We start from the raw sequence: 21,307 nt of genomic DNA, 5'->3' as shown, positions 1-21,307 counted from the left end.
TCACCGCTGTCATCGTTCTCTTAACAAATGCACAAAAGACACACACGCCCTCTGAGACCCGGCAAGGTGAGCTTGCTGTTGTCAGTTGACATAGCAGCCATTAGCAGTGATCGTCCTTTTGACTGATTGCCAACTTGTCGGCGTACACACTTGAAGCGGCATGCGCAGCGAACAGGTTGTTCAACACCATCAACAGGTTTAGTCACTTGGTAGCCTACTGCCAATGAGCACTGATGAAGGCTAATACAATCTAGGCCTAGGCTACTAAAGCCAACCTGGACCACCGCCCACTGACAACCTCGGTGAGACAAACATAAACACAAGCATAGAGTTTGCTGACAATTAATCAGGAAAAACAACGTGACTGACATTTCGGCTACATCACCTACCTTCGTGGGTCTGTGCGCTCGCTGGCCCCGTGAACCATGGTACCGCTGCACACAACGCAAATATCAGAAGAATCCTCGCCATTCTTGAACCAAGCGAAAGTAACTTCCCACCCAACAATCAGTATACCATGATGAAGATAGGCAGATTGAGTGGTTCACAGTCAAAGTTCCGATGCGCACAGTCCTACCACGGAATTTCACAAAAATAGAACTGCAGAAAAAATATTACAAATTCATCCAAATAGCCCAAAGCAACTTCTCCGTTGTCAAAAGATGGCAATTCAGTAAAAGTCCATATTCACAGGGTCAGGATCAATGTGCGGTAAAGGTTTAATTCGCAAGGATGTCCTCATGTCTAAGTGAGACGAAGAGGCTGATAGCCCTCCGTAGTGTGAATATTAATCGTCTTGCTTTTATCAGAGTGCCGTTCCTCACACCACGTTTCTCGTTTCATTAAAACGAAGAATACTTGTTAAAAGAAAACAATAATAAGAAAACGTGTTACATTCGGACAAGGAAGAGTTCAGATAAGAAAAACTTGGTGGATGAGTTGCCGCAGTAATTCCGCGTCGTAGTAAAACTAATAGTGAACGCTGATTGGCTCAAAGATAAATGCAAGGACCAATCAAGGAGCGCACCGTCTAAACAATGTTTGAGTCTACAAATCACGACATCTGAAGTAAAGTAAAAAACATTTATCCAGACACCTCTTTGGGTTTATTCGCACATGTTGTTTATGTTGGAAAATTGTCTGATTTACAGCCTGACCAAATATCAGGCTAGTAAGGGTGGAAAATGTGCCTCATCTTCCTTAGAAAACTTGATGGGAGTTTGCATTTGACTTCACGGTTAGATAAATATTTGGCATAACTTTATTATATGCTAGTCACCAAGGAATTGAGTCAATTCCCCCATACAATTTGCATACACTCTCATCTTCTGTTTTCTTAGATGTTTTTACATCATATTTGTCAACTGGTAGATCTGAGGAGTGAATTCTAAACCAGAATAATTGGTCAGTATTTGTTTAGGCCTACCTATGATTCCCTTGATGTTGGGACAAGCAAAGTGTGATACAAACAAATCTGGCAGATAGTACTGCCCAGCATGTGGCATTTTTTTTTCTTTTAAATGACAGCAGAAATTACACTTTCTCACAATGGCAGTAATAATTCTACTGTATGTCCAATTAAATGTAAAAATGACACAGTGACAGAGTTGGGAAATAAGCAGGATAAATCAAGGCTACGCTGCATTTCATGACACAAAATGCACAAATAATGTAGTCCATATGAAGATGATAACAACAGATGCTATGATATTGTAAATCTCTAAATTGCAGCGCAGCATTAAATGAAAGGACAGTCAGAGGCACCACTAGGAAGTGGCAGCCTTGTGCCAGTCCCTTTTGCCTCTTATCCAGACAGACCGGCAGCGCCGATAAAGGCTGGCTGTTGTGAGGGGAAGCCTGTGAAGCTGGGCTGTTTTCTGTGAAGGGCTGCATTGTGTCACAGTATCGCCAACTGGTTAATCGTCCTTTCTTTGATGGTTCTGGACTGACTTCGATTCTGACAATGGCGGCCATTGTACCAGTGTGGATGACAGACGTGTGCACCTCAAGACAAGCACTCACACAAAGAGGAGCGTGTGAGGCATTTCTTGTGTGCGTCAGCAATAAACAAAAGTTGCCCCGATTAATGCCAAATATTAATGAATGGACCCATTTTTTGGTCTTGTCAATCATTTTTCAAATGACGTTCAAGTGTACAAATATTCATTTTGTTCAAATGACGACTTCCAATCATGTCATGACGGAACAGAGTTCACCAACTGACCTGAGTGAAGAAATAAAAGAAACACACAAAGAAATGCAAAAGGTAGGCGACTTATAGAGAAAATGCAATTGTTTTTTAGCATGTGCCTCTGGCTTTACATAAATGTTGTTTGGTGAAATGTGTAGATCTTTTAGTGAGGGGAACTGGTTTTTCTTCAAACAGGCTTTTCCTGAAGTGCGAGTTAGTGCGCCGCAGTGATTGAACAAACAATGTACTAAAGAAACCAAGAGAGAGAGAAAGAAAGAAGGGAAAAAAGCAATGCATGACAAAGGTGAACAAATGAACCTTGAAAGGTGAGCAGGTACATAGACATTCACCCGTTGTTAAACTTTTTCTGACTAATAAGGAAAAGACAATGAGGCCAGATAACATGTTGTTTTGCCAGTCCAGAGCACATCAAATCTTCTTACTATTCCAACGTGCCAGTTATTTTCCTTGTAGGCTGAACATACTGTTCTCATATGACACTGAGACAAAGAGAACAATTCATAACAGACTGAGAGTTTTTAGACAAGGGCTTCATTTGCGAAGGGTCACTGATCTCGATTTCACTGTATATGGCCTCAGAATATGATGGCAAAATCAGTGTGAGGTCTACATGACATAGGGCTACCAGCTTGACACTGTTTGGAAAACTTCATGGCTTTGGGCATAACTACACATTCTCAGAGGTTAATAACTTACTAGCAAACAGGACGGATTTGTCGATACATCGTTGCTAACCCCCCACCCCAACCCCCCAACGTACACACACACATTCACATATTCACTCACACACACACACAATCAGTAAACCATTAATAATCTACTATTAATTAACAATGATTTATCACAATTTATGAGCTGAGAACAAAAGTACAGGTCATATTTCACCTTACTAACAAAAACACTACAGTCTACTTTATGGAAGACCTGTTACTGTAATTTGAGCATTTATTAACTGGTGAATTCCATTACAAGAATAATACCTTACAGTATTATTTAATCAGACACAACAAACTATCAAACTATTAGATATAGTTATTTATGTGAGGGAAAGAGTCTCAAACAGTAAAAAAAAAATTTGATGTTAATGTGAGAATATCAGATGCCTGCTTAAATGGTTATAAATGATTGTTGTGTAATATTTAACACTCTGACCAGACATGGTATTTTACATTTTGCAGCAATGTTCAGGCTCAGCATCAACTCTTCATTGCTGCTTTTGTTGTATGTTGTGTGTGTGTGTGTGTGTGTGTGTGTGTGTTTTTGTCATGGGTGCAATGCAAATTACGTGTTTTTGTTGCGATGCCCTAAGCAGGCCTCCAGCACATTTGGTCTTGATCCAGGTTGATGTGTGTGGCTTCAAGCATGCTCAGCTGACACTCAGACTACATTTATATGGTACTCGTTATGTTATGGCAGAAATCGATCTATGGTCAACACCAATGTAGGCCTGCATAAACTATTTTATTCTTATATATATATAAGATTTGAATTTGGGACTGTATTGGTGCTACATACTATCACTACATAAATATGTTTAGATTCCATAACAAATCCACAACTCTTAAATCTATAATGTAATAGTCTTGTATATTTTTATGTGTTTTGTATCACATAAAATGAAAGGCATGTTTTCTGTGAATGTTAAAGGATTTTAGTAGAAAAATAAAATAACTATGTGTGTTGGTTGAGCACTGATGGTATCAGCACTGAGGTAAAGCACTGCCGTTACACTGCCACCTAAAGTTTACATCTTAATATTGCATAGGCTGCGCTGCTAGAACTAAAAGGAAACTTACAGTATGGCCTCACTGCACCAAACAACTTTGACAAGATATGAGAAACATTAACCTGATTGACTGCGGGAGAAGAAATGATTTATGTCTCAAAAGAGTTATATACACCAGCAGTTTTGGCAAGAAACTGTCTACATGATTACGCCTTCAAATTGAGCGAGAAATCCTCTGAAGCATAACACACACACACGTAAGGAGTGGTGATAAATGAGCCTGGCACTGTTTCTAACACTTACTACGAAGTCTGGAAACACCCCATTGAATACCAGCGGAGCAGGAGGCACAGAGTGTGCACATCAATCCATATCCTATTGAAAACAACTGTGCTGCTGCTCGCTATGGCACAAGAGAAAATTGAGACATTAAGCAGGAGGGAGGGGAGCAACACAGCATCCACCCCCTTTAGAGACCTGTGTCATCATCTGCTCTTATTTTCTAGACTGTAGATAAAACAGATTTAATGTTACTTCTCCTCTCCAGAAAGCGACATTATCATAGAGTAAGTGCATTTGAAACCACTGGAAACAATTCCTTAAGGGCCATGGAATATGGTCTCAAGATATTTGTTGAAAATAGCAAACATGACCATCTCAATGAAATGCCACCCCACTGGGTGAGTTTTAAATCCTATAGGGGTAAATGTGTGTGACTACCATGTCTAAAGGGGTGGTCAGAAGCTTGTGTGCATTAAAAACAGAAAGAGGAGAGAAATCAGACATGGAGGACCCAACAGGCCATACAGAAAACAGGTTTATTGTCAACACAGCGGGATTATATTTGAATCTGTGTGTGAGTTTACAGTCTATGGGTCAGACGGCTTCGAACGACTCCAATGACTACACATTATAATAATCAGCATCACCTTGGTTACGAAAGTCATTATCAGTATGGATACAGTATCTTTTACGGGGTGGGTTGTTGGCTTTTTATTTTTCCAAGATTGGTTTTAATGTGTTTATTTTCTTATTTTTATTCACAGACACTGTCTAAGCCATCAAAAAGTTTTTTTTGTCTTAAACCCGAAACACTATGAATGTCCACGACCAAAAAGTAACCAAATCACACTCTTGTAACACTGCAATTAAGAGAAACACAGAGGTTTAAAATAAATAAATACATAAATAAGAAAATAAATAAACAAATTAAACACATACACATATAAGTAAATAAGGGCATTTGTATCCTTTTCTGTTTAAAGAGCAATTTAGTCGTGCTTTCAGACATACAGGAATTAAAACAACAAAGATATGAAATCAGACAACAAACAAGCAAAAAAAAAAATAAAAATAATTCAATAATCAAAAAAGTTCATTTCATGTCAATCCATCAAACCATTTGTTTCATACAAAACTTCATATAAGGCCACAGAACTCAAACAGTTGCACACATGGATTGCAGCAGATATACTGCTCTGATGTGCATGTGACTAAACCAAACACGCGATCACTATTGAACAGTTTCTGTATTCATTGTTTTTTTGTATTTGTGTTATTTAGTATACACCGGTATACACACACACACACACATACAAGACAAGAGTTGATGTTGACATCACCTACTGTGTTTCCCTTTGTTGGTATAAAATGCTTATGGTAAGTGGTAGTTCTCTTAGAAGGTGAGTAAGTGTCTCCATTAGCTGAATATGTGGCCAGGTATCCCTCCCACCTATGTTCATTACACAACTCTAAATGTAGGAATACTGATTCTGGCCGTAGACCTGTATATTTGAAAGGTGACTCCATCCTGGCTAACATATACACTTGTGATTTGAAACAAAAACACACATAGAGGCAGTGTTGTGTTTTCTGGACAGTTCTACAAGAATTGCATTCTCTAATACATAACACATGAATAAATACCCAAATTGATAATAAATAAAAAGGAAGAAAATAAATAAATAATCGATATAAACAAATGATACAAGAGAATAAACATTCATTTACAATAAAGAATACTCTGGAGACTTTCTGCACCACATGGTTCAATAGAGCACTATGCGAGGGAAACCCAAAGAAATACATGAGGCAATATAATGCAGTTTGTCTTTTAGCAGTACCAGGCATATACACATTGGGCTTTGTGTATGAGTGTGTGTGACATGTTTGTGTATGTTTGTGTGTGTGTGTGTGTGTTTGAGAGAGGAAGTGAGAGCAGCTGAGAACATCTATTTGAACTAACAATACACAAGACAGAACACCTCAATCAAAGCATCAAAGAGAGAAGACACACAAAGCAACATTAATGCCTAACATCATCTATTTGAAGACAGATCTATTCATAAATAAACGTATCTAATAACCAGAGAGAAAGAAATGCAACCACGGCACATTGCATCCTTGAAGCATTTGCCTATTCAAGAAGACACGACAAATCTAAAGACTACCTACCCACAGAAACAGCTGGAGAAAGGACTAAACAGCGCATTCCATACTCACCTACAGTACCTACTCTCTATCCATCTACAACATCAATCTACCCTACTGAAGCAGTGCAGCATGCAGGCCATGCAGTGTTTTAGCGAAAAAGATGTTAGCACGTTAGCATGGTTTCTAATTACTAAACAGCGAACACAACACTGCTAGGACTACCATCACAAGATCTAACCAGGCATAGGGCTACTGCAACTACCTAAACACATCGGCAAACTGTCCACACAATGCAACCACAAGAGAGCATGCCACATCGACTTAGCCTATCCTACTTCCGCACAACATTTGCATGCACTCTAACCTCAGCTGAGCTATGCTATCACAGGAGACTGGCATGCAGGCAACAATGACACATACTCAGTTAGCCATTCACAGACACCGACTAGGACAATCCTTCACGTGAGATAACAAGCAAACAGTAAACAATGCACTCTACTGCAGGGTTGGGAGAGGGGGAGTGCAGGTGTATAGTACATGTAAGTGTGTGTGTGTGTGTGTGTGTTAGTGTTAGGTAAACATTACTGCTAAACTTCGCAAAACTGCATCAACATTGCGTCAAACATGTAAAAAAACAAAAAAGTAGATTTATCAATATATACATTATAAAAATTAACACATAATTAAATTGCAATTCATGTGGTAATTCTGATACCTAATCTTCTCTGGTTTGATTGACTACATTAAGGTGTCACCATTAGGACGGACTGACAGGAGGAGAGAAGCAACAGACACACTGAGTCAGCAGTGACTGTAGTGAGTCCTGCCCAAAAGGATCAAGGCAACAGTTAACAGTGAGAACAGACAAACACTGGCGAACATATAGTATATTGTGTTATTAGTCTGTATTGGTTTCTTAGCTGTACTGCACTGACTGTAATAACTACGTTACTATTGGTCAATAAGTTACTAAGGTCAGAGTGAGGTGGACGCAGGAACAAAGACACAAAATATGGTGTGTGCGCATTTTTTTTGTACATATACATATTTGCTTTTGTGTGTGCAAAAGCATGTATGCTGTGAGTGTATGTGTGTGTGTGTGTGTGTGTGTGTGTGTGTGTGTGTGTGTCTGTGTATGAGAACAGTCCATTCACTCAGACCACCCAAGGCCTATTCCAACAAATCCACTAGCCATGCCTTTGACGAACCAAAGAAAGAAACCCAATCTTTTTTTAATAAAAAAAAAACAAACCAACCAACCAAACAAACAACAACAACAACAAAAAAAACACAACAACATAACCCCAAAGTAACCCCACCCGACTCCCACAAGATCCTCCCACCCCACCCCCCCATCTAAAATCCCCGGTCGCAGCTCACTTCTTGTTTTTTAGCTGGTTGGCCAGCCAGTCGAGCCCCTCGTACAGGCCGTCTCCGCTGGTGGCGCAGGTGGCCTGGATGTACCAGTTGCGGTGGCGGAGCGAGTGCAGGCCCAGCTTGTCTGTGATCTCCGCCGCGTTCATGGCGTTGGGCAGATCCTGGGGTCCACAGCAGTCACAACACAGGGATGAAAACAGACAGCAGCATAGTTGGAGTTAGAGACGTACACCTCTGGCCAGATGCACAGTGCAGCAGGGGTTCTCAAATGATTTGCTTTACATCAGTGTTTCTCAAACTTTTTCAGACTAAGGACCACTTAACCAAAAACAAAAAAAAACCTCACGGACCATCTAGCTAAAAATGGTATATTACACAATAGGTGTACTCTGAACCACCTTGCTTATTTAATTTTGCACCTTGCTTATTGTTTCAGAGGATTCATATGATTGGCACCGCTTACATAGGCAGTGTTGCAGAACTGTTTGGATTTACATAATGTACAAGTTGGTTCAATATTGCAAACAACTCATCTATATTATATTTCACCACGTCTGCTCGCGGACCACTTGGGATAGTTTGCGGACCACCAGTGGTCCCCGGACCACACTTTGAGAAACACTGGTTTACATCAATGTGGATACAACACGAATACCTGAAGAGAGAGAGATAAAGAGGAAAAAAAAGAAAGAAAAAAGATAGACACAGATGAAGAAATAGAGAGAGATAGATAAAGAAAAAGGGAGACAGACAGAGAGAAATGAAGAAAGAGAGAGAGATAATAGGTGCACCTGTTTGTTGGCAAAGACGAGCAGCACAGCATCACGGAGCTCGTCCTCAGCTAACATCCTCATCAGCTCCTCTCTGGCCTCGTTCACACGCTCCCGATCATTGCTGTCCACCACAAAGATCAAACCTGCAGGAGAACACAGAGCGTGTGCGTGTCAGTGTGTGTGTGTGTGTGTGTATGGGTATGTGTATGTGTCACACATACTGTATGTGTGAATGTGAGTGTGTGTGTGTGTGTATGTGTGTATGTATGTGTGTGTCTCATAATTTAGTGCACAAACCTTGAGTGTTTTGGAAATAGTGCCTCCACAAGGGCCTAATCTTGTCTTGGCCACCCACATCCCACACAGTGAAGCTGATGTTCTTGTACTCTACGGTCTCCACATTAAACCCTGCACAACAGTGTTAAACAGAATATCATTATCATACAAACACTTCCATTTCTCAGCGTCACCCTCTACAGATACAACCAGGTTAAGATCCACTGTGATGTCCATGAGTAAATTATTGGATTTTACTACTGAAATTGTCTTTTTGGCACTCCACAGTCTCAACATTACATCCTGCAACACAATCAGTGATAAAGCAACCACACTGTGATCCATAATACAGTCGCAACCCACAGCTAATCGGCATGCCATTTAATCAGTACTTTCCAAACAACACGTTGATAAATAATGAACTACATATATTTTATTTTCAAAACAGGAAATATACATACCAATGGTAGGGATGGTAGTGACAATCTCTCCGAGCTTGAGCTTGTACAGAATGGTGGTCTTTCCAGCTGCATCGAGACCCACCATCAGAATCCTCATCTCCTTCTTCCCGATCAAACTCTTTAGCAGGTTTCCAAAAATATTCCCCATCCTTCAAGCCGATGGATGTAATGTCCGGACACGACAGTCTGCAGGTGTTCTGGGGAGTTGTAATTAATTCCTTTGCTTCTCAAATTTTTGATTGGGATGGAGGCTACATCGGACACACAAAAATGTTTTCTGTAAGCTATCATGCCAAAAAGCACATATCAATCGAAATACAAAGTATTATATGAAGTATAGAGAATTTTGCCGAGAAAACATTTAATTGAATTGAGGTATCCCATTTCCACCAACAAACATATCAATAAGGGATGCATTTCCCACTGGTGGATCATGGTGGCAAAGCCTGTAGCATGTGCATAATTTAAGTGTATCAAGCATTAAGCATTAAGCATCTGTGGATCATTATCTGCGAACAAATCTCCACTGATTGCACACTTGGTGTTATGCATGGAGCAGAGCTTTAGTTCCATGACTTCCGTTTCACACAAGGACCAAGCCTGACATTCAGTGATACAGAACACAAGTCACAAGACTATGTACAGATTTCTATGATTTACAGCATATTGACTGCGGGACAACTTCAGTAAATATCAGCCTTTCGCAACATTTTCAGGCCTTCTCAGTTGTGTCATAATTTATTAATCTGGATGAATAATGGATAGAAATAGACAGATTGCCTCCTACACATGGACTATATGGTAATAGAGCTGGTATGACACGCGTAGGCTTTGCCAAATAAGAATGGATGAGCAAAGACTTTTCAGATTTTAGATGCAATACAGTGACTGCATGATCATCACATTAACACTGTTACCATGGAACTGTAAACATACAGGTAAAATTGTAAGGGTGTTTTGCTCTTAGTTAAAACAGATTGAAAAATTCCTGGTTGAAATCTTGCATTCAGACACACACACACACACAGTGCACTATACTGCTATGTCTCCAGGCTGTAGGATGCAACAATCTGTTCTGCCTGCTCTACATTTGTCCCTTTCACACTTGCCTTACAAGTCTAAAATGAGACCCCACCCGCACCCCAGACCTCACTACAAGACTAAAGAACATTTAAAATCAATATCTTCAAGGTACAAAAATCCACAAACCACTATGTGCTGTAAGGCACTTACAAACACTACAATATACAACCAGGCCTACCCCAGCATAAAGAAAAATCTTTACGGTGATGTTATGTACTTAATGTAAATTAGTTTATGTAATTAGCTATATTTCTTAAAACACGTGCATTTGAATTCAGGGCTCAATTAAGCATTTGGCCTTCAGAGGATGTTTCGACAGAAAGGCCTTATGGTACCACCGGATGGGGGAGAATCCCTGTCCATGGTGCTGACGGAACCTGTCGTTCGACCCTGTCCTTGGACGCCAGCATTTCAACCAAAATATACCATCTAAGGGGCTATTCAGTATTCGATCACGTATTTCTTCTCTACTGACACATAAATGGTGTCCGAGGTTGACGTAAATACAGGTTTTCGTGAAGTCGCGTTCTGTGGCAATTCGCTGCGTGATTATGGAGGCCATTTATTTCACTGCGCCGAGGTAGCAGCTCACCCGGCAGTGCATTGACAGAATGGCAAGGAAGAAACTTTCCAGTGAAAATGATGTCTCTATCACAAATCATATGCCGGTATAATACCATACAGACAACACCTTCAAAATTATGCCAAGGTTATTGCAGACCCTTTGGTCTTTTTTCCCCTCACGTTGACGGAGTGAATGTGGGTTAATGCATCTAGCCAGTTAGCAAGCAAGCAGGCCAACCTCTGGATGTGATACCGGACACCAGCTCTCACGAACCTTTTCGATTGTATTTAATGCCTTATCATAGGCTATGTGTTTCTTAACAGAACGTTTCCTAAGAACGCGTATGGATCGTGATACGCGTTGCATAAATGCGCACGGTTGCACACGACAAGATTTGAAAAGGAGAGAGCATCTTGGTGATCCACCCCGCTATTTATTCTATGACAGAGCTAGCCTGCGCTGGTCTAAAGCGGATATCTTTGAAATTACACGATGACCCGCTGATGACAGCTGTTAGAGCTATCTGTTATCGACTGTACAGCAATACAAAACAATTGACAGCTTCTGAATATCTTTCCGTAATTTTATCATTTACTCGCCTCTGCATTCCTACTCACCTCCAACGCTAACATCAGCCGGATTCGAGCACCGACAGGCACGATGTCTCACGATATTTCCTATGGACCACGCCGTTACAAAAGAGCAGGGTATGCCACATATACGGATTTTCTCGCGATATCCTCTTCCTCGTATTGACAAGCGTCAGCACGCCATTTGAATTGCAATCGAAGAACACTATCAACATGAATGAGCTTTATTTGATGCCCATTCATTTCAGTTTGTGTGTACTGGACTGATTTCCACAGTAAGACATCTCTGTGCTAAACAAAGATTCTCTGTTTCATCTGCTAACGCTGCAGATTCTACATCCTGTGCTTACCTATCAATCAATCAGGGACGTGCACAGGAATTTTGAGGGGCAGTTGCTCTGACCTGAAAAAAAAAAAAAAAACTCGCGGGCTATATGCAGGACTGTATATGCAGAATAAGTAAAACACTGAAATACAGCACTCAACCACCTTAACTTATCATTATTTTAATGCCCTTAGTGGTATTTACAAGATCTTTGAAATGACCTCTAAAATAGCCTATGTTTTTTTTAGATTACAATTATTTAGCATGCAGCTCTTTAATCCTGTACTTTCTAGCATGGTCCTCTCATCTCATATTTGGTGATCATCACTTAGGCCTTCCTGTCCTGTGCCTCCTCCTGGTCCACATTTTCCTCACATAGTCTGGAGGCTTGTGACTGCTCCTCACCTTAAATGTAATGTAATTATGAAACATTGCCATTAGTAGGCTAAAATATGAGTGATTCATTTATCAATTCGTCTACACAGTGTCATGTCATCTTTATCACAGTGCAAAGTCTTTGTCTCACCTGCTGGTTGGCTTTTTCGCAGCCAACCCTGCAGTGATTGCTGCCTCCCTGAATTGTCTCTCCCTCTCCTGAATCTGACTCTTTTCAGTGGGCATCTTGGCTTCAAACAATACCCAACATACTAGTGATAGGATTTAGGCATTTAACCATTTTGAATAAAATAATTAATGTGATGCATTACTTCCATCATTCATTCTTCTTGCTAAAACGAAATGTGAGAAACTAACTATCAGCAGACATGTAGCTTAGTTTGCCTAATGCCTACCAAAAAAATAGTAGCCTAGCCTATGTGATAACAGGCTGCTTCTTTGCAAGCTATCTGTCTGATTATTTAGGCTAAACGTGGCAAACTCAGCCTGGATTTATGAAGATTTTAATTAATTTCATAAAACTTGATGACGATGATCGTTCGTTTGTTATACATCACAAACTCACCTTTTCCGACAACGTTGAGTCGTCTCATGACAACCGCGACAATCTCCTTCTAGGGCCGCTTATGCAGGCTCAGCTCAGGCGCGTGCAGCGCTGCAGCCACGTAAACAGAGTTTGCCCTTCCCCAACTGACTTTCACGTTCGGTGGCCGAATGGAAGTGAATGAGGCTTTGCGAATTTTTTTTTTTTCTTTTGCGATTTTTTTTAGGCCTACGTGAAATTCTGCATCCATTGTACGATTTATTTATTTATTTATTTGCTTTCCCCATTGGAAGGGCAACATGAGTCAAGAAGGACAACCTGAGCAACCCCTCTGTGCACGTCCCTTTATTCCACTTACCTCTATGGAATAGCCTACATTTAAGATCAATATCTCAGAACCACACAGAACGCAGATAAAACCTTATAATTCTAAGGGGATGACTAGTGTCCTCATTTGTGACAGATAGATAAGCAAGGTAAAGCAAGACATGCATCTTTTAAAGGGGCATTAAAGGTTAAGATGACTATTCTGGTGAAAGACTGAGAGCATGTAAGCTTAACAGAAAATCACTGTCCACCCCTGCCTTCTCCCTGTTCCTGAGGCCATGTGTTGATTAGCTGGAACTGTTTTTGGCTTGATCCAAGTTGGGTCGATTCCCATCCGACCCAGGACAGGAGCACACACACTGAATGCAAACTTCAGGAACATGAGAGGCAATTGGCTGAAGGCAAAACGTCTATTGACTTACTATCTTGTTATAGAGAAATTAAAATAAACATGAGTATATAACAGCACGACTCAATAGTGTCCCAACAGAGTCAACAACATCTGAAAAGTCTATGGATCCCAGTATATGTAGCCTGCTGCTGTTAATATATTTGCATTTTAATACCTGTACATACTAGAGATGAGCGGATGGGCTATTATTTCAACCGTAACCGCAATCCGCTGGTTGTTTTAAGGTATATGGGTGATGCGTTTGATTGGTTCAACCGCCACCCGCCCGAAAAAAATATTTCTTCACGTCATCCGCCCGATCCGCGGTTTAACCGCGGAGTCCGCGGCTGTAACCGCGAACCGCGCATCTCTAGTACCTACCTCTCTCTATATATGTGCCTATACAGTCTATGACTAGATGCAGAGAGCCAAAAAAGTATAGCCTAACTAATGAGGTGCCAACAGCACCAACACCAAAGGGTTGCAAACTGGGGAGAATATTCTTACATACACCATTTATCTTTACATACACCTTATCTTTACTGTAAATTGCTTTGGAAAAAAGCCCACTAAATAAAATGTGTCACGGTTCAGACAGACGACCAGAGGACCACAATTGCGTCACACCAGAAAGTTTATTAAACTTAAGGGAAAAGGGAAGTAGGGAGTGAGTGAAGGCTCCAGGGGTTACTGGGAATAACAGGGATACAGGGGTTCCGTCCAATGTGCTGTGTCTGTGTCCCACCCAGTGGCAGCGATGCGTCCTATGACGCCGGTGGTGGGTGGTCCGGAAGTCCTGGGGGGGGAACACAGACACAACAGGGCGGATGAAACAAGGCAGAAGTACAGTTCAAGGGAAATCCAAATTCGTAGTAGCAAGGCAGAAAGCAGGTCTGGTTTTCTGGGGCAGAAGAGTATCCAAGATTCAGGCAGGTCCGGGGTCACAAAACAAGAGTGAGCCAGAAGCGCGAGCAAACAGGTTCCAGGTGTGAGCTTTGCAGACGATCTGACAAAGGAGAGCTGAAAGACAGGGCTTTAAATACTGGGAGAGGTTAGTGGGTAATGCAGCGCAGCTGGCAGAGTAATTAGAGCAGAGCAGAGCAGGGACAGGTGGAGCTAGTTAGGCTGAGTAGAGAGAGTGGTGAGCAGAGTGGAAGATAATGGAAACCAATTAAGGTGGTAACCCGGTGGAGTGAGAGGGCTCATGACAGAACCCCCCCCCCAAGGGACGGCCCCAGAAGTCCCAAGAGCAACACCACGCCGGGCGGGAGGAGGGGAGCCGGAGGAGGGCTAGAACTCCTCCGAACGGTCCGAGTGAACGTCCTCATCCTCGGAGGAAGCCGGAGGGTCGTGGTCGGGAGATGGGACAGGTCCCGAGACAGGGTCAGGCACAGGACAGGAAGCCGAGCGGGCAGGACGGTCAGGGACCCCTCTGGGGCGGCCCCTACGGATTGCAGGTTGATCAGGATGCCGTTGGTGGAAGGCGGTGATGAGAGTCCGATCCACAATCCGACTAGCCGGGACCCAGGTCCTTTCCTCAGGTCCATAGCCCTCCCAGTCAATGAGGTACTGGAGACCCCTACCCCTCCGTCTGGACCGAAGCAGGCGGCGGACGGTGTAAACCAGACCACCATCGACGAGCCGTGGAGGAGGAGGAGAAGGCGCAGCAGGGACCAGCGGACTCTCATGAATGGGCTTAATCTTAGACACATGGAAAGTGGGGTGCACCCTCATGGAATTAGGCAGTTGGAGCCGGACAGCAGTTGGGCTAATCACTCTTACAATAGGGAATGGGCCAAGGAACCGAGGTGCCAGCTTTTGCGACTCCACCCTGAGTGGCAGGTTCTTCGATGACAACCACACCCTTTGACCAACATGGTAGGTGGGAGCAGGAATTCTCCGACGGTTGGCCCCGGTAGTGTAGCTGGCAACGGATCTGAGGAGTGTGGCTCGGGCTTGTGACCAGGTGCGGCGACATTGACGGGCAAAAGCAAGTGCAGATGGGCAAGTAACCTCCCCTTCCTGGCTGGCAAATAGAGGAGGCTGGTATCCATAAACACATTGGAAGGGGGACATACCGATGGCAGAGCAGGTCAGAGAATTGTGTGCGTACTCCACCCATGTCAATTGCTGCGACCAGGAGTGGGGGTTGCGTGAGGTCATGCATCGCAGTGCCTTCTCGAGCTCCTGATTTGCCCGCTCTGACTGCCCATTGGATTGGGGATGGAATCCGGAAGTCAGACTGACTGTGGCTCCCAGCAGGTGACAGAACTCCTTCCAAAAGGCGGAGGAGAATTGTGGGCCACGGTCAGAAACTACATCCCTTGGCAGTCCGTGGATCCGGAAGACGTGTTCCAGGACCACCTGGGCGGTCTCCTTGGCGGTTGGGAGCTTGGGGAGGGGAACGAAGTGTGCCATCTTGCTGAATCGGTCAACTATGGTCAGAATGACGGTCATGCCACTTGAAGGGGGCAGCCCCGTGACAAAGTCAAGGGCGATGTGAGACCAGGGACGTCTGGGCACAGGCAGGGGCTGCAGCAATCCGGCTGGGAGCTGGCAGGACGACTTGTGTTGGTTGCAGATGGGGCAGGCTTGGACGAATTCCCGTACATCCCTTCTCAGAGAGGGCCACCAGAACCTCTGGGCGAGCAGGTTGTAAGTGCGGGTGGAGCCAGGGTGACAAGCTAGGCGGGAGTCATGTCCCCACTGAATGACCTGGGACCTCAGGTTTTCGGGGACAAACAGGCGGTCAGCTGGGCAAGCGCTGGGACCTGGCTGGTTACGGAGAGCTTCCAGCACCTGTTCCTCAACAGCCCAGGTCAGAGCTGCTACGATGCAGGGACTTGGCAGAATCGACACAGGATCCTTGGAGGGGGTGTCATCCTTCTGGAATTGACGGGAGAGGGCGTCTGGCTTGGTGTTGCGTGATCCAGGCCGGTATGACAGAGTGAAATTAAACCTGGTGAAGAACAGGGCCCAGCGGGACTGCCTGGAGTTCAACCGTTTGGCCGTGCGGATGTACTCCAAGTTCTTATGATCGGTCCAAACGAGAAATGGAATGGTGGACCCCTCCAGCCAGTGACGCCACTCCTCCAAGGCAAGCTTCACAGCCAGCAGCTCTCGGTTCCCTATGTCGTAATTGCACTCAGAGGGGGACAACCGACGTGAGAAAAAGGCACAGGGATGTAGCTTCCTATCCTCCGCAGCCCACTGAGAAATCACAGCACCAACTCCCACATCCGAGGCGTCCACCTCCACAATGAATTGCCGGTCCACATCAGGCATCTGGAGGATGGGAGCGGAGGTGAACCTTACCTTGAGGGTACTGAAGGCTTTGTCGGCTGCTGGGGTCCAGGTGAAGGGTTGCTTGGTGCTGGTTAGAGCAGTGAGAGGGGCAGCAATGGTACTGTAGTTCCGGATAAACTTTCTATAGAAGTTAGCAAACCCCAGAAACTGTTGCAGCTTCTTTCTGTTCTCCGGAACTGGCCATGAAGTGACTGCTGATATTTTGGCAGGATCCATTTGGATACTTCCCTCTGCCACTATGTACCCCAGGAAGGCCACTGTCTTGACGTGAAACTCACATTTCTCTGCCTTGGCGTAGAGGGAATTCTCCAGACGATGAAGGACTTGCTGGACATGGCGGGTGTGTTCAGACAGGTTTCTGGAGTAGATTAAGATGTCATCCAGGTAAACGAAGACAAACTTGTTTAACATGTCCCGCAGCACATCATTCACTAGAGCCTGGAACACAGCAGGAGCATTGGTGAGGCCAAAAGGCATAACCAGATACTCGTAGTGGCCTGTTGGTGTATTGAATGCGGTTTTCCATTCATCTCCCTCCCGGATCCGCACTAGGTGGTAAGCGTTTCTGAGATCCAACTTGGTAAAAACAGTGGCTCCCTGGAGCAACTCAAAGGCAGAGGTGAGCAGAGGCAGAGGGTAACGGTTTTTCACTGTGATGTCGTTGAGTCCCCTGTAGTCGATGCAGGGGCGAAGAGATCCGTCCTTCTTCCCCACAAAGAAGAAGCCAGCACCAGCAGGAGATGAAGATGGACGGATTAATCCTGCGGACAGAGAGTCGTTGATGTAGTCCTCCATGGACTTTCTTTCAGGAGCAGACAACGAATAAAGACGGCCCTTTGGAGGGGCTGTTCCAGGGAGGAGGTCGATGGCACAGTCGTACGGTCGGTGAGGGGGCAGAGATGTGGCTCTTGCTTTGTTAAACACTTCTCTGAGACCATGGTAGCATTCTGGGACATTGGAGAGGTCAGGAGCGGAGTTAGTGGGTACTGGCCGAGGGGGTAGTGCGGCAGCAAGCAAGCAGGTTCGGTGGCAGTCCTCCCCCCACTCCCTGATCACCCCGGTCACCCAGTCGAGCTGAGGGTTGTGCCGGCGGAGCCATGGGTAACCCAGGATGAGGGGTTGGCCTGGAGAGGGGAGCAGGTGAAACTGGATAGTTTCTTGATGGTTTCCGGACAGACCCATCGAGACCGGGGCCGTGACATGAGTGACCGATCCGAGTAAGTGTCCGTCCAGTGCCCGGGCAGGAATAGGAGGTGTCAAACGGTGGTTCTCCAGTCCCAGTTGGCGTGCCAGCTTGATGTCCATTATGTTGGCTTCGGCGCCAGAATCCACCAGAGCAGCCAGGGTGTGAGTTGAGTCAGAGAGGCGGAGGTGAACTTGCAGCAGGGGTTTGCGGTTGGAGGACTGGATGGTCATTGAGCTCAACCGGACTCCCCCTATGCCCGGTGAGCTTCGGCTTTTAAAAGGGCAGGTTACCACACGATGTCCATCACCTCCACAATAGAGGCAGAGGTTTGAGGTGAAGCGGCGCTGGCGCTCTGCAGGAGTGAGAGAGGCTCGCCCAATCTCCATGGGCTCAGACTGGTCAAGCTGACTTGGGTGAGTGGCAGTAGATGACAGGAGCCCCGTCGGATCTCTCCGAATGCCGGTAGTTGGTGGACCTTGGCGCCCCCTCTCACGACGACGGGTCTGTATCCTTCTGTCGATCCGGACAGTCAGTGCGATGGCTTCATCAAGAGTGGAAGGCAGTTCATGGGAGACCAACTCGTCCTTGATATAGTCGGCCAAGCTATGGAAGAACGCGTCCACCAACGATGGTGTGTTCCAAGAACTTCGTCTTGCCAGGGTTCGGAAGTCGATGGAATGGTCTGCGACTGTACGTCTGCCTTGTCGAATACTGAACAGTTCACGAGACGCCTCTGCGGTTGGTGAATCCAGGTCAAACACCTTCAGCATCTCCTCAGCAAACAGGTTGAAGGTTGCACATGCGGGGGTTTGACGTTCGAACTCTGCTGTTCCCCAGAGTCGAGCTCGGCCTGTCAGGTGAGTGATGGCATACCCAACTTTAGCCCCTTCCGTGGCGAAGGTCCTTGGCTGCAAGGAGAACTGAAGTCGGCAGCTAGTCAGGAATGGCCGGACCTGGGTTGAATCGCCGTTGAACCGCTCGGGGTTTCCAATCTTGGGTTCCGGAGCAGCGGCTGCAATGACCGGGGCAGGTAACTCAGGGGCAGGGCTGGTGGGCAGACTGCCTGGAACTGGGCCGGTGGGCGGAGTGGCTGGGGTAAGGTTGGGGAGGAGTTGGATGATCATGGCGAGTTGTTGTTGCTGCTGCTGGAACTGCTGCTGGTGCTGCTGGAACTGCTGATGCTGTTGGTGGCCGACCTGAAGCAGGGAGGTGATGTCGCCGCTCATGCGGGCTAGCCCTCTCTCAGTGTGTTCCAGGCGTTGCATGGCGGTGGGTTGCTCAGGTTCGTCGGTTTCCATGTCGGGGGAAGTGTGCGCTGAGTCCATGATGGTCAGATCGTACTGTCACGGTTCAGACAGACGACCAGAGGACCACAATTGCGTCACACCAGAAAGTTTATTAAACTTAAGGGAAAAGGGAAGTAGGGAGTGAGTGAAGGCTCCAGGGGTTACTGGGAATAACAGGGATACAGGGGTTCCGTCCAATGTGCTGTGTCTGTGTCCCACCCAGTGGCAGCGATGCGTCCTATGACGCCGGTGGTGGGTGGTCCGGAAGTCCTGGGGGGGGAACACAGACACAACAGGGCGGATGAAACAAGGCAGAAGTACAGTTCAAGGGAAATCCAAATTCGTAGTAGCAAGGCAGAAAGCAGGTCTGGTTTTCTGGGGCAGAAGAGTATCCAAGATTCAGGCAGGTCCGGGGTCACAAAACAAGAGTGAGCCAGAAGCGCGAGCAAACAGGTTCCAGGTGTGAGCTTTGCAGACGATCTGACAAAGGAGAGCTGAAAGACAGGGCTTTAAATACTGGGAGAGGTTAGTGGGTAATGCAGCGCAGCTGGCAGAGTAATTAGAGCAGAGCAGAGCAGGGACAGGTGGAGCTAGTTAGGCTGAGTAGAGAGAGTGGTGAGCAGAGTGGAAGATAATGGAAACCAATTAAGGTGGTAACCCGGTGGAGTGAGAGGGCTCATGACAAAAATGTATGTGACATTTACACTAAATGTTGAATTCAGTCAATACAAACCCTCATAGTGTTGAAATCTGAAAGGTATCATAACCGTTGTGCCTTTCAGCTATAGGTGGTAAGTCTACCAACCAAAACAACAGTAAATTGATTATTTAATCAAACAAAAACTGTCTGATATGTGGTTTCTTAAAGGCATCTTATGCCATGTGTTTACCTTAATATAACAGGCAGCTCAGCTTCAAAGCCATTTTGGTGGTTAATTAAAGGCACACTGTGCAGGTTTTTTAGCTTAATATGCAAGTTTTTTTAGCTTAATTTACCTTCATTTACCAGCTTCAGAGTCATTGGAATGGTTATATGACTTTTTTCGGGTTGAATGGTGGCCGTCTCGCTTCCCCCTAGTGCCTGTGAGCGGAAAAACCACCCTTGCAACTGTGGGCCGGCGGGCCGACGGCCTCAGTGTCAGGAAGTATAACGAGTGTAACGAATTGCTTTACTGCATTCAAATACACATACACGCCAGGCATCGGCTAGAAAAAGGTATAGAGTTTCTCAGCCATTCGTCATGACAGAGCAAGCGAAAAATAAGCAAAAACCAAAAAAAAAAAAACAGTAAGGAAATTGCCAATACTGAATAGTTTACCTTTAACTTGTAATAGGGAGAAGGGTGTACCTTCCCAGCTGTACCCTATCCGTCTATGGAGAACCAGCCTTGCAACTTCGCTTTCCCCGACCTGGAGAATCACAACTTGCTTTTCGGCTATTGTGCAGTAGCCCACTATTCAGGGGCGGAGCTTGAGGGGGTGCGGGGGGTGCGGCAAGCCCCCGGCCCGGGACCCGCAGGGGCCCGGTGCGAGGGCGCCCCTCCCCCACCTCCGTGGGACGGGCCTCTCCCACGGCACAAGGCCGGAGGAGCTAAGATCATGCAAACGGTTTCTTTTCAATCATTTTCATCAGAGTGGGACGTATTAGGCTTATATACTGTAGGTTGCCCCAGTCAGGACGAGTTATGACTCACGGTTGCTGAAAAGTTTTGAAACTTATTTTGATGATTTAGGCTAGTAGGTGTAAAATATTGAATAAAATGTTCTGCTGTATGACTGGCTTTATTTTAACTCTCATATTGAACTTTACGACGTGCAAATTTACAAAATTGGATCAACGATAGTCTCCTACAGGCGTCAATGAGAGAACACTTACACTTACATGATTTTGGTTTCGATTTTCTAATTGGAGTAGTGCTCTGTGTCTGAGCTGTCTGTGCACGTCCGCAATTGATTACGTTCCTCAAATGGGGAACACATCAATCCCATGGTATTTTTTGCCCTAAAATGCATGAAACATGCAAGTTCAAAATCCCGCCGGTAGCCACGT

General features: G+C 45.1%; 2 protein-coding genes and 1 long non-coding RNA gene across 6 annotated transcripts in view; all 3 read right to left on the bottom strand.

Annotated features, from left to right (window-relative positions):
• erbb3a (erb-b2 receptor tyrosine kinase 3a) overlaps window positions 1-947 on the bottom strand; it is a 25,035-nt gene extending 24,088 nt beyond the window's left edge. For all 4 annotated transcript variants that reach the window (XM_042088149.1, XM_042088150.1, XM_042088152.1 and 1 more), the window contains exon 1: window positions 390-947. In XM_042088149.1, the coding sequence (XP_041944083.1) occupies window positions 390-471 (82 nt within the window). In that variant the 5' untranslated portion in view covers window positions 472-947. The remainder of the gene's footprint in view (window positions 1-389) is intronic.
• A 3,790-nt stretch (window positions 948-4,737) lies between these two features.
• Window positions 4,738-11,627, bottom strand: LOC121706442 (ADP-ribosylation factor 3). Its single transcript, XM_042088189.1, has 5 exons — window positions 11,524-11,627; window positions 9,259-9,509; window positions 8,819-8,929; window positions 8,540-8,664; window positions 4,738-7,909 (listed from the first exon to the last, which is right to left on the bottom strand). Exons 2-5 carry the CDS (start codon window positions 9,404-9,406, stop codon window positions 7,748-7,750), a joined length of 546 nt encoding a protein of 181 aa, XP_041944123.1. The 5' UTR covers window positions 9,407-9,509; window positions 11,524-11,627; the 3' UTR covers window positions 4,738-7,747.
• Window positions 11,628-12,371: 744 nt separating this feature from the next.
• LOC121706450 lies at window positions 12,372-12,861 on the bottom strand. The gene is made up of 2 exons (XR_006031054.1): window positions 12,783-12,861; window positions 12,372-12,447 (listed from the first exon to the last, which is right to left on the bottom strand). It is a non-coding gene; the product is annotated as an uncharacterized LOC121706450 (long non-coding RNA).
• Between the last annotated feature and the right edge of the window lie 8,446 nt (window positions 12,862-21,307).

Source organism: Alosa sapidissima, chromosome 4, assembly GCF_018492685.1.
Source record: "Alosa sapidissima isolate fAloSap1 chromosome 4, fAloSap1.pri, whole genome shotgun sequence".
Lineage (NCBI taxonomy): Eukaryota > Metazoa > Chordata > Actinopteri > Clupeiformes > Clupeidae > Alosa > Alosa sapidissima.
This window is presented reverse-complemented; position numbering and strand designations above follow the sequence as displayed.

Bases quoted from the DNA above. Each gene is read 5' to 3' on its own strand.
- LOC121706442 (XM_042088189.1), bottom strand. From the start codon at position 9,406: ATGGGGAATATTTTTGGAAACCTGCTAAAGAGTTTGATCGGGAAGAAG. The intron at 8,930-9,258 runs GTATGTATATTT...ACTGTTGTGCAG, and splicing joins CACTACCATCCCTACCATTG to GGTTTAATGTGGAGACCGTA. The intron at 7,910-8,539 runs GTGCACCTATTA...TGTGGACCCCAG, and splicing joins TCGTCTTTGCCAACAAACAG to GATCTGCCCAACGCCATGAA.